At 41.5% G+C, this 13923-nt stretch overlaps 1 protein-coding gene across 1 annotated transcript in view; it reads right to left on the minus strand.

The window, feature by feature from the left end:
• Window positions 1-10413: 10413 nt before the first annotated feature.
• BICC1 (BicC family RNA binding protein 1) overlaps window positions 10414-13923 on the minus strand; it is a 134303-nt gene continuing 130793 nt past the window's right edge. The window contains exons 20-21 of the mRNA XM_039366823.1: window positions 12861-12960; window positions 10414-10697 (exon numbers count right to left, since the gene is read on the minus strand). Coding sequence (XP_039222757.1) covers window positions 10567-10697; window positions 12861-12960 — 231 coding nt within the window. The 3' untranslated portion in view covers window positions 10414-10566. The remainder of the gene's footprint in view (window positions 10698-12860; window positions 12961-13923) is intronic.

Consider the following 13923-nt stretch of genomic DNA (forward strand, 5'->3'; position numbering starts at 1 on the left):
GAATAGAGTCTAATTCTATTGGCTTTCAAAAGCCAATAGGAATTGTCCAGGCTGCCTCTGCCCTGCTGAGCCCGCCAAAAGCCCCATTCTGAAAACGGCGCTGCACCGGTTGAGTAGTCTTTGACTTACGACCGGTTGAGTAGTCCTCGACTTACGACCGGTTGGGGGTCGTTGCATTAAAAAAGTTGAGAACCACTGTACTACATCTTCATGGAAGGAAGGAAGCAGTGGAGTACCACAAGGGACAGTCTTAGTCCCAGCACTCTTCAATATCTTCATAAGTGACTTAGATGAGAGAATAGAAGGAGAACTCATCAAATTTACAGATGACACTAAGCTGGCAGGAGTAGCCAACACCCCAGAAGACAAGCTCAGGATCCAAAAAGATCTTGATAGACTTAAACAATGGGCCCTATCCAACAACATGAAATTTAATGTGGAGAAAAGCAAAGCTTTACACCTAGACAGGAAAAATCAAAGGTACAACTACAGATTAGGTGAAACGTGGCTCAAGAACAGCAACTGGTAAGGCCACACTTGGAATACTGCATCCAGTTTTGGTCACCACGATGTAAAAAAGATGTTGAGACTCTAGAAAGAGTACAGAGAAGAGCAACAAAGATGATTAGGGGACTGGAGGCTAAAACATATAAGGAACGGTTGCTAGAATTGGGTATGTATAGTTTAACGAAGAGAAGGACAAGGGGGGACATGATAGCAGTATTCCAATATCTCAGGGGCCGCCATAAAGAAGAGGGAATTAAGCTATTTTCCAAAGCGCCTGAAGGCAGAACAAGAAGCAACGGTGGAAACTAATCAAGGAGAGAAGCAACCTAGAACTAAGGAGAAACTTCCTGACAGTGAGAACAATTAATCAGTGGAACAACCTGCCTCCAGAAGCAGTAAATGCTCCAACACTGGAAGTTTTTAAGAAGAGACTGGACAGCCATTTGTCCGAAATGGTGTAGGGTTTCCTGCCCGAGCAGGGGGTTGGACTAGATGACCTCCAAGGTCCCTTCCAACTTTACTATTATTATCGATCATCGCACAGTCAGCCAGATGTTCAGACTGGATTTGGCATTTTGTCTACCTATCGAGTCCTTACCCAGGACCTGGGATAGGCAGATGTGGATGTTTGATGGTATTACAGATATCGTCGCAGGATGGAAGCAGTTCCTAGTAAGGCCGCCTTTTGCAATTGACTAATAGCGAATTTGTCAATGCCAATGGTGTTCAAGTGGTGCTCCAGTTGTTTTGGGATTGCACCCAAGGAGCCTATGACTATTGGTACTACCCTTGCTTGCTTTTGCCACAGTCTTTCTATTTCTATTTGTAGGTCTTTGTATTTTGTTATCTTCTCCAGTTCTTTCTCTTCTATTCTGCTATCTCCAGGCACTGCCACGTCCACTATCCAGACTTTTTTGTCTTTCTTATCGACAATTGTTAAGTCTGGGGTGTTATGTTGCAGGTGCTTGTCTGTTTGAATTCTGAAGTCCCAGAGCAGTTTAATTTTATCATTTTCTATGACTTTCTCTATTTTATGATCCCACCAGTTTTTGCTTACAGGCAAATGATATTTTTTGCAGATCTTCCAATGCACCATTGTTGCTACTTTGTCATGCCGCTGCTTGTAATCAGTTTGTGCAATCTTCTTGCAACAGCTTACCAAGTGGTCCACTGTTTCTTCAGCTTCTTTGCATAGGCGGCACTTACTGTCTGTTGCTGTCTTCTCAATTTTGACTTTGTATGCATTTGTCCTTAAGGCTTGGTCTTGTGCAGCCAGAATTAGTCCCTCGGTCTCTTTCTTCAATTTTCCTGCTCTTAGCCATTGCCAGGTTTTATTATTATCTGCTTTCCCAGCTATTTTTTTCATGTATCGGCCATGTAGTGCTTTGTCTTCCCATGCCTCTATTCTGTTCTTCATTTGGTCTTTCTTGTAGGCCAGTTTGGTCTCTCCAGTAGTTAGTAAGCCTTCCTGATATACTAATTTCAGTGCATCTTCATCATTGTTCTTCAGATATTCTTCCAAAGCCATTTTTTCTTCTTCAACCATCTGATGTACTTGTAGCATTCCACGCCCACCTATTTGCCTTGGTAGATAAAGTCTATCAATGTCACTGCGTGGATGAAGGGCATGATTCATTGTCATTATTTTTCTGGTCTGCCTATCCATTGCTTTTAGTTCTGCTTGAGTCCAGTCCACTATTCCAGCTGTGTACCTAATGACTGGGATTGCCCAGGTGTTGATTGCCTTTATGGTATTTCCTCCATTGAGTTTGGATTTTAAGATCTTCTTCACTCTCTTGATGTATTCACCTCTAATCTTTTTCTTGACTTCAGTGTGCTTGATGTTGTCAGCTTGAAGGATACCCAAGTATTTGTAGTACTATTATTATTATTATTATTATTATTATTATTATTATTATTATTATTACTATGAGAGGGATCTTAAGAGTCCTAGTGGATGATCTCTTAAATGTGAGTGAGTCAGTGGTTTGCGGCCGTGGCCAAAAATGGTAATAGAATCCTTGGTTGTATAAACAGAGGCATAGAATCAAAAGAAATATTAGTACCACTTTAAACATCCTTAGTAAGACCACACCTGGAGTACTGCATCCAGTTTTGGTCACCACATTACAAAAAAGATGTTGAGACTTTGAAAAAAAAAAAGTGCAAAGAAGAGCAACTAAGATGATTAAGGGCCTAGAGACAAAAAGGTATGAAGAACATTGCAGGAATTGGATATGGCCAGTCTAGAGAAAAGAAGGACTAGGAGTGACATGATAGCCGTGTTCCAGTATCTCAGGGGCTGCCACAAAGAAGAGGGAGTCAACCTATTTTCCAAAGCACCAGAAGGCAAGACAAAAAAACAATGGATGGAAGCTGATCAAGGAGAGAAGCAACGCGGAATTAAGGAGAAAGTTCCTAAGAGTGAGGACAATTAACCAGTGGAACAGCTTGCCTTTAGACATTGTGGGTGCTTCATCACAGGACATTTTACGAAAAGACTGGACAACCATCTATTTGAAATGATATACGGCAGTGATGGTAAACCTTTTAGAGTCCGAGTGCCCAAACTGCAACTCAAAACCCACTTATGTATCATCGGGTGCCGGGTGGGCGTAGCCTATTGGGTGGGCATGGCCCATTGGTGGGTGTGGCTGCGGTGGTAACGGCAGACTGGGTGAGACTAAAAAGTTCAATCCATCAATTCCAACTTTGCGAGTTTTTTTTTTTCGCGAGAAGTTGAAATTGATTGATTGAACTTTTTTTTTTGTACACGGCGGCAGAGGCCTAAAGCAAAAATGTTTTATAAAACCCAGCTGAAGGACTGGGGTGATGCTGCGTGTGCCCACAGAGAGGGCTCTGCATGCCACCTGTGGCACGCGTGCCATAGGTTCGCCATCATGGATATAGGGTCTCCTGATTGAGCAGGGGGTTGAACTAGAAGACCTCCAAGGTCCCTCCCAGCTCTGATTTATTTATTGATTGACGGATTGATTGAATTCTATATTGGCACACTGTCGTGTGCAAAGTTTCGGCATCCTAGCCAAGGTATATACTGTAATAAATCCTAAGCGAACTGAATAACAGTTGGAAGGGCCTTGGGGGTCTTCTAGTCCAACTCCTATACCATTTCAGACAAATGGTTGTCTAATCTTTTCTTAAAAACCTATAGTGATGGAGCACCCAAGACTTCTGGAGGCAGGTTGTTCCACTGGTTAACTGTTCTCACTGTCAGGAAATTTCTCTTTAGTTCTAGGTTGGTTCCTTCCTTGATTAGTTTCTGTCCATTGCTTCTTGTCCTGCCTTCAGGTACTTTGGAGAATAGGTTGACCCCCCCCTTTAGAAACAATGCTGAGATTAACTCTTATCTGGTACAAAATAAAACATGATGTCTTTCTGCATATTTGAAAGCATGCCTCGTATTTTTGAGCAGTTCTTTGCAGATCCAAAGCAGGAAGGCAGTTATATGGAGGGGCCAAAAACGTATCACCTTTTAATCAATCCTCTACTTTGCATCACCCCCTTTGGCAGAAATAGCAGCACACAAATGTTTCCTTGAGGCAGCTAATAGTTTAAAAATGTTGCATTTCGATTTTACCCTTTTCTTTTTAGCTCAGAAATGGTTTTAGATCTCCTTCCTTGCACTGAGGTCTCCCCATATATTTTCTGTGGTTTTTTAAGGCCAGGGATCTCCGAAGTCTATTCCAAAACCTGTTATCTTTCTTTCTTGCAAATAATTTCTGATTTGGAGACAGATTTTGTCATCTCCTGAAATATCATCTGAACACCAAATAATCAGCACTGGATAAATAAATAACATTGGATAAATATCTCTCCCCCCCCTTGCTTTTCTATTTTTATTTAGCTTTTTTTTTCTTTTTCTTGCACTAATATTTTTTTCTTGCTCACTTTTCATTAGTTTTAGCTTTTATCTTCCTGTTTAAAAGTCTGAGGAAAAAGTTATATTTAAAACGATAAATAACTTGCAATATCTATAGCTACAGTACACCCTTAGTACTTCTTCGGAAACCAGTGATGAAAGCAGCAGAAATGAGGCAGACAGAAAATATTTAATGTATGGTAAAAGTTCCTAGGGATGGCATTTTTTAGCACGGAAGGCCTTTTCCACGCATGAATTCTCCACCTAAATACATTTAACAATGTTATGTCTCTTTCTCACAATAGTGAAGAAGGGGTTGGCGAGTTAAAATTTGGGAGTGGAGTGCAGATAAATTTTCTTCACTAACCCCTGAATGTGCATTTTCTCTTTTGTGTGCTTTGAGGGCGCGCGCACAGACACACACACACACACACACACACAAACACAGCATGAAGTGTTCTTTTTGACTTGCTTTCAGATCTGGAAATTCTCCATGTTCATCCCTTGATGAACAGGCTGTGTTTATGTAAGTCTGAGCTCCACGGAGTTGTGTGTGGTTCCAAAACACTGTTTGGGCTTTTTAATATTCAAAGGTCGGAGACAGGATATGATGAAGAAGTGATTAAACAAAAACTGGGAAATCTGTAGCCAATTTCCACGGAGGAGAACTGTGATTCAACCCTCTATTCCAGGATTCCGGGGTTTATGTCTACCAGACGCACCAAAAATGACTTCTCAATTTCAGCTGTTAAAATGCAGCAATCGCCTCACGGCTCCACAAATCGGCTTTCCTGTCATTTGAGTGACTTTTGAGATGCGACATGCAAAGGAACTCAAGACACCCAGGCCGTGAAAAAGATTTCAAGAGTCATCCTGTTTATAAGGCAGATGACAAATAACTTCGACATTTTTTCCTTCTTCGTTTTGCCCCTTCTGTGCCTCAGGATGGAGCTCTTGGGATATCTATTTATGTAAGCAAGAGATTTGGGAAGAGATGAGAAGAAAATACTCCTGAATTCCGGATAGGATGGCAGATAATCTCCTTGGTAATGAGGCCAGTGCCCCTTGTGTAAAGCATCTCCAGATGCTGGTTGGTTCACCTTCTCAGAAAAATCAAGCTCCATCCTTATTTCTCTGAAAGAGTAGGAGAAGGAAGGAAGGAAGGAAGGAAGGAAGGAAGGAAGGAAGGAAGGAAGGAAGGAAATGGAGGGAGGATAGAAGGAAGAAAGGAGGAAGGAAGGAGCGGGAGAGGATGGAAGGAAGGAAAGAAGGAAAGAGAAAGGAAATGGAGGGAGGATGGAAGGAAGGAGGGAGGAAGGAAGGAAGAAAGGAGGAAGGAAGGAGCAGGAGAGGATGGAAGGAAGGAAAGAAGGAAAGAGAAAGGAAATGGAGGGAGGATAGAAGGATGAAAGGAAGGAAGGAGGAAGGAAGAAGGAAAGAAGGAAAGAGAAAGGAAATGGAGGGAGGATAGAAGGATGGAAGGAAGGAGGAAGGAAGGAAAGAAGGAAAGAGAAAGGAAATGGAGGGAGGGAGGATGGAAGGAAGGAAGGAAGGAAGGAAAGAAGGAAAGAGAAAGGAAATGGAGGAAGGGAGGATAGCAGGATAGAAGGAAGAAAAGAGGAAGGAAGGAAGGAAGGAAAGAGAAAGGAAATGGAGGGAGGAAGGATGGAAGGAGGAAGGAGCAGAAGATGGAAGGAAGAAAGGAAAGAAGGAAAGAGAAAGGAAATGGAGGGAGGATAGAAGGATGAAAGGAAGGAAGGAGGAAGGAAAGAAGGAAAGAGAAAGGAAATGGAGGGAGAAGGATGAAAGGAAGGAAGGAGGAAGGAAAGAAGGAAAGAGAAAGGAAATGGAGGAAGGAAGGATGGAAGGAAGGAAGGAGGAAGGAAAGAAGGAAAGAGAAAGGAAATGGAGGAAGGAAGGATGGAAGGAAGGAAGGAGGAAGGAGCAGGAGGAGATGGAAGGAAGGAAGGAAAGAAGAAAGAGAAAGGAAATGGAGGATGGAAGGAAGGAAGAAAGGAGGAAGGAAAGAGCAGGAGAGGAAGGAAGGAAGGAAGGAAGGAAGGAAGGAAAGCTCAAATGTATTTTGAATTCCGCATGTATAAGGCTCACACTGGAAAGCAAAAGAGGCCACTTGAGGTGCCTCAAGCCTTAGGTTGTGTCCCACCACAGAGCACCATCAAACAATAATTGTTGTAGAAAAGGGATTTATTTTTTTTATTAAATGCATGGGACGTGATCTTAAGTGATTTCCAGTAAAACTAAATTGATCTGGCCCCACTGAATTTTTTTTTTTTTTTGTCTCTGCCCCAAAGTCAGCCCCCCCCCGGCTTTCTTTTCAGCATCAATGACCCAGGTTTTGCCCCAATGTCTTTTGGCATTCTGGGGGAGATCCAGCCAGGCCTTCTTTCTCCGGATTCAACTCCCAACAGTCCTCCTTCGAGCAACTGTTCGAAAACCATCGTTCCAAGTTGGATAATCTTTTCTTTCAGTGTCTGCTTATCACACAGCGTCCCTTCTTCACGGCAGAAACTCATTCTTGGCCCGCTTATTTGATTTTTGCACTTTCGTGCTGCTTGTTTTTCACATTTTAAATGTTACCGGGAGTGACGTCACTGCCTGACAGGGCCTCAAAAGTCATTGGTGACATTGACGAAAATAAATCAACTGGCAATCTTTAAAAAGAACTTCAAATTGACGTTTAAGTTTTAGCTTTTAACAAACCTTTGACTTCTGAATTATCTTTCTCTAACTCTGATCCAGATCGTCTGTTCATTATTTTTTATTAATATTCCAACTTTCTGTCATAGGCCCTACAAGCACGTCGGTCTTAACTTCCAATTCCTGGGAAAGGGAAAATGGAGATCTAGTTTTCCCCTTCTCAAGATCTTTGCGCTATAGATAGCAGCACAGTGTAAGGGGCAACTGCGTAGCTTAATGGAGTCGAAGCTTCAATACCGTCATCCATTTAGTCCATGTCTCAATTCCACCACAACTAATTGGAGGCATATGTCACTGCCAGCATCGTCTCCCCAACTAACGTGAGCAAAGAGGTCACCTTAATTTATAGTACTCAAACCACGTTAAAGAGGAGACTCAGATTTGACACCCAGAGAAGAAAGGAAAGAGGGAGCATCGAGTTAGTAACCGTTTAGAAATAAAACCAGACTTCATTTAACCAGCAACGTAACAAGGGTTATATAAATTTATTCTTTCATGTAACATTTGATTAGTTTGAAATTCTCCATTTGTAAATGTTTAATTCCATAGTTTATTTATTTATTTACCTTTTTAAAAAAAATCACTAAAAAGGATCCCTCCCCAAATACAATCTGTATCTGCTCTATATTTACAGATAACTGGTCGCTGTAAAGGCACAACATTTTAAAACGAATGCTTCGGTATTCTTTGTGCATTAATACAATACTGACAATACGGAATGTTGCGTTGCCAATTTTTTCCCTCTCTCGTGGAATCCAAATGATTAATAAAGTTTTGCTTTTCCAGTGTGGCATGTGGGTGGGTGGGGGGGTGGGGATGGGGGGGTATCTCTGTGAAAGGGTGAGTTTCTTGTTACTTTTATATCTCAGACATTCTTCGCTTCAGTATAGACCACTGCAGCTTAAGTGTGTCTTCCAAGGGTAACACTGTCAAAGCATTCGGTCATTTGAGTTCAAACTGGGGAGGGGGGACAAAATAGCATGACACAAAGTCCACGAGAGAAAAAAAAAATCTCCAGTGGGATACATTGTGGGTTGGGTCTCAATGTAAACCCAAAGACTCAGCTGAATCACTCTGGCACAGATTAAAGAAAGTTAAGTTTTCCACATGGGTGACAGGCTTCACCTCCTGAGGTCCTGAACTTCTAACGCAAGGGCTGTGCTTCGCAACACAATGCGGGGTCTCCCACCGAAGGCAGCACCCATGATAAAACAAGTAGTGTTCTTTGAAAATATCAGGGCCTCTGATTTTGTACCAATTGACGGACAGGCTATGTTTCAAAAGAAATATATATATGTAGGTCTTTGGTTATTCGGGTTTTCTCCTGCGTAAAATTGGAAGTGTCTTGGCAACGTTTCGACGAAGTCCCATTCGTCATCTTCAGGGTGGTGTTTTCAGCTTCGTGCTTCGAGGACACCAGCCACGTCAGGTTCGAGAACACCAGCCACGTCCTAGAAGCACGAAGCCGAAAACACCAGCCTGAAGATGACGAATGAGACTTCATCGAAACGTCGCCAAGACACTTCCAATTTGACGCGGGAGAAAACCCAAATAACCAAAGACCTACACACATATATATGTATATATATACACACATATATATATGGTTTCCTGAATAATGCACAACTCCAGATTGAGAAAAAGCACTCGCTGTGGTCATCTCACCCTGGTTTTTTACCCCCCAAATCAGAGAAATATCAGCAGCTATTTCAGCAGGAGTGAGAGGCTGTTGAGATGTCATAGGTTGTGATTAAAATGAATTTTGATGTATATGTCTCCTAACTTTAACTAAGCTCTCACCTTTCTTAATCCTCCCTTTGTGTTGGTGTCTCCTTCATGACGGAAATGAAATATTATCTACAGAAAGTGTCAAAATTCTTCCTCGCCCCTGTTGCATATCTATACATATAAAAACCACCATGGTAAATTGTTAATGCCTTTCTGAAGAGTGGTTTGCCTCCACCCTAGAGGGTTTGTACATTGTACATAAATAAAAAAAAGAAAAAATTACAGTACAAGTAATTCACAATATATGCAATGGGAATGTTGTTTTTCTTCTATCGATAAACTCGCGTTTCAGAAACTTCATTTTGTTATCACTGAGAGGCACTTCGTTTCATCCTTCATAAAATTATACCAAGTCACTTGACAGAGACAAATATAACTGGATTACTAGACCTTTTACAGGATGAGAACACGACTGTCTGCCCTACCAAGATATCACACAAACTCTTTGCTCAAATGCAGAGTTTTGGAAGTAGCCCAACTCTAAACCTTCATGGCAGACAATCGTGGACTTTAATCAAGGATGTCCCAACCTGACAAGCTCTTAAATGGGTGCCTGGAGAATCACGTCAGCAACGTCCCTTAGGGAATAGACCCCCAGAGTGCTGTCTTGTCAAATGAAATTTATGCTCTGTCAAGTGAACGAAGGAGAGCCTGGAGATCCGCTTCGGGATCTGCATCCCAGTCTCTATCATAAACTCTTTAATAGATCAGTTTTAATTTCTTACGCGCTCTAAGTGTACAAGTTCTAAAAAATAAGACGTTTGCTATAAATAAAGTGTCCTTTAGTGGCAGTTTATACTAAAAAATAGTCCTTGCTTTGAGATAATCATTAAAATCAGGTTTAGCATTGAAGGCAGCAGCTAACTAGGATTAGTGAGGGCAACAAACTCTGCTTTTGGTCTTTCACTGCTTGGTTGGCAGTATGCAAACTCCATTGCAAATATTTCTCAAGAGGTTGGAGACTCCTCTTCATAGATCTGATTGTGGCATACTGTACAGTTGTCTAAAAACAACAACAACCCATCGTCCTCTACATTTAAACTCGCTAGTACCATTTTTATGGGGAGGGGAGCCTTTTCACCTGGAATGGGAATGCCCCTGGCAAACCTCGGTTAGCGCCACGACTGTAATCTTTTTTTCCCGTGGAAATTAAGAGGAAAGTTAATTAAAAATGTCCACGGGAAAAGCAATCCAAACACGTAAAGTGCAGAAAGACCTCTATTAATTATTAAGCAGTACCAGAAATTTCCTCGATAAAAACCATAAGCAATGACCCCTCCCTCCCCCGCTCTGGCACCCCTGCCCATCACTCTCCATTCAAAAAAGTAAAAAAAAAAATCCATTCAGTGCATACAATATAGTCATTATAAGTCATAAAATACTAAACACCCACTCCGCCCACCCTCCACCCACCCCCCCCAACATTATTATTGCAAATTCTGTCCAATCTACAAGAGCAAAGGCATAATCCACATTTGGCACGTGGAAAGACAGATAAGTGTTCTTTCTCTCTTTCGACACGGGAAGTTGTGCAAAAAAAAAAAAAAAAGAAGACTTTTGGTCCTTGATACCTAAACTCCCAAGTGCAGAGGGTGGTGTGCAGTGGTGACGGTCCACAGGATTGCCATGTCCATGGAGTTTGTGCAGTCAACCGTGAAGGCCTCGCATTCCTGCTACCAACGGCCGCTCACGCTGGCAATGTCCGAATGGTACTGGTGGGGCAACCGTCCACTTGCGCCGCCTTCCAGAAACGAGGCTCGGACATTGGAGGGGTCAAAGAGTTTTCTTCGGTTTTTGTTCAATTCTGGGGGGTGGGTGGGTGGAAGGGGAGAGAAGAGAAGAGAAGAGAAGAGAAGAGAAGCTTAACTTCAAAACCTGGACAGCAAATGCCAGGCGTGAGCTTAAATGGACTCCAGAAGATGGTAGAGCATAGGAAGGCCTGGAGGAATGTTGTCCATGGGGTCGCGATGGGTCGGACATGACTTTGCAACTAACAACAAAACAGTCCAGTCCAATCAAATGCAATATGTACCTGTCAGGTGCAAGCAATAGCAATAGCAACAGCGCTTAGATTTATATATCACTTCATAATGCTTTTATGAAGTGATATATAAATCTATGAGTGGTTTACAATATCAGCATATCGCCCCCAACAATCTGGGTCCTCGTTTTGCTGACCTCGGAAGGATGGAAGGCTGGGTCAATCTTGAACCGGTCAGGATCGAACTCCTGGCAGTGGGCAGAGATAACCTGCAATATTACACTCCAGCCACTGTGCCACTACGGCTCCTCCAGCCGATTCTCCATGGTTCTTAACCAGAACCACTCATGAATAGTCTCAAGCAGGAACTTTATTGCTAGTCACTCACGCTGGCCACTTCTTTACACTTCTCTCCTCTCAAGCTGGAGATTTTACCGCAATACCCCCACAAGATATAAAATGATTTAGAGTGGATTTGGGTCAGAAAAGGCAATAGACCTGTCACAGATCTATTGAGACAATTGTTTTGGTTAACCACAGGTTGAACATGAAAGAGGCATCAAGCTGCTGGATTCCAGCAGCCCACCAGCACATGAGATATACCTGGCTCTCTTCAAGGGAAACCTACAGTAGTGGCCAAAATTGTGAAAACCTTTTGGGAAAAGTGTAAACATTATGTAAACGTAGGAGAGCAATCCTACTCAGAGGCACAAGAGACCAAGTGATGTTGTGGAAACCTTTTGGGAAAAGTGTACAGTAGAAATGCCACCTTTGGTTTGTTTGTTTGTTTGTTTGTTTATTTATTTATGAGACTTATATACCGCTTTAAGTGCAAGCACTCTCTAAGCGGTGTACACCAGTAAGCAATGTATATATATATTTACATTGCCCCCAACAATCTGGGTCCTCATTTTACCTACTCTGGAAGGATGGAAGGCTGAGTCAACCTTGAGCCGGTGAGATTTGAACCGCTGACCTGCTGAACACAGTCAGCTAAAGTGGCCTGCAGTACTGCACTCTAACTGCTGTGCCACCTCGGCTAAGTTTCCACCCATTTTTCTTCTAATTCCTTTATAACTGTAGCCTTGTTCACTTAATAATACTATTTTACATCGCTTTCTGGGCGACCAGTCAACTCTTTGCACCATGACTTTAATTTTATTATGTTTTACAAGTTCACTAAATGAAAGAACACACAAAAAAACCCCCAACCGACTTGATAGCCATCACATAACACACTGACCAATGTCCTCCTCTCAGCAATACAGGACATCAATAACTGAATCCTACTGTGATCTGATTGGCTCATTGCCAAAACAAGATGACACCCGATTGGCTCTCTAAACACTCATGCTCATTGGCTACCATCAGGTGAAGGAAAGCTACCTGAGATCTACCTAAGCAAGTTGTGCTTCCTTTTTCTGGTTATTTGGCTGTAACTTTTCATAGAATACAGTACAGATAGTCGAACAAACTATGTTGCCTTACATTCTTGATTAAATTATCTTTCCATTGATATATAATTTTAGGGTACTACTCCCCCCCAAAAGTGGTGTTATTGTCCATCAAACCTCAAAAATACTTTTCCCAAAAGGTTTCCACAATTTTGGCCAGTACTGTATAAAGAGATGGGCTCCCTTATTAGGTTTTGCATGTCCCTGACTATAAACCATTACGGATGTTAACATCAAGGTAGAAACCAAACATTAGGAAGCTGTTACAATCTTATGGTAGGTGAGACCTAGCAGAATTCCTAACTCACTCCGGAGGAAATCAACGGATCTCCCATTGAAGAGATATACGAGTGGATTTATGAGAACTGAGGGATTAAAGCTGGCAGGATAAGGATGGACAAGGCTATTACTATACACAGGGGTACCCTGAGTTTCTGAAAAGAGACATTCCGCCTTCTGTGTATCAGAATAACTCCGTCAAGGGAACAAAAAGAATTCTTATAAACTGCACAAGGTAGTACTTTTTCTTTACCTGAGATTGCCAGCAGCATTTTCCTTCGTGCACCAAAAGTGGTAATTCCAAGCTCTTTCAGATCTTGATCTGTTAGAGTGAGGAATGTCTGGAGATCAATCTAGGAGAAAACACAACAACAGCACACTCTAAGATGCTCTTCCACTCTGAGAGGGCGGAGGGCTTTTGTGGGAGAACATCCTGCTGAAAACATTTTGTGCGCAACTTGGTTACAAAGGAAAGAGGCAAAAACCGTTATTTCAGTTCCTGGCAATTACGACTATTAACAACATCCAGAGCATGTTAAAATCAAAAGAGCAACATTTTTATACCAAGTGCAACATATTATTTTGACAGACTAAATAAATACTAGAAGAGGGTTTAGGAGCTAAACCAGATGAATCACCTTGGCATTCTTCATAGCCCAGAATTCCTTCCAATCTTTGTTTGGCGAGTCACAAAAAAATGGGCTGCCAGAACAATTCAAAAGTTGTTATTCTGTTCTAAAATTAGTTTATATAAATTGGAAATATCTAGATCTTGTCTGAATTGTTGCCAGTGAATTAGCATGCATTGTTTTCTGAAAGACAATCCCTTTTAGCTATTCGTGGCAGTTTCTGAACAAATTTTAAAATTACTGAGCAATTACTGGTAATTTATGCCCACAGGTTGATTGTCTGTATTTCCCAAGGCTGATGAACTACAGTACACAGAAAATTAATTTGATTGCTATATTGGGATTGCAAAATATTAGATAATTGCATCTCTCTTGGAAACAGCGATATTGAAAAGTCAAGGAAACCAGCATCAGATGAAAAACATATAATAAATTTTTGGAAGACGTTTTCTATTTAAAGAATGCTTTATTCAGATTTGATCTCTATGTTTTCAATAGATTGAAGAAGACTTCACTAATTTTACTGAACAATTATCAATTCAAGTCATATTAATTTTTATTCTGGTGTATGCGTTTGTGTGCTGATACAACTGCAGCGACAAAGAAGCCAGGATCAGTATACATAAACACACACTTGTGACACATGTCTGCATGTATGTTTACATATGCATATAATGTTTCAACTAT

The sequence above is a fragment of the Crotalus tigris genome, unplaced genomic scaffold (assembly GCF_016545835.1).
Source record: "Crotalus tigris isolate CLP2741 ecotype Arizona unplaced genomic scaffold, ASM1654583v1 scf7180000017598.18339901613:2243638, whole genome shotgun sequence".
In the NCBI taxonomy this organism is placed as follows: Eukaryota; Metazoa; Chordata; class Lepidosauria; order Squamata; family Viperidae; genus Crotalus; species Crotalus tigris.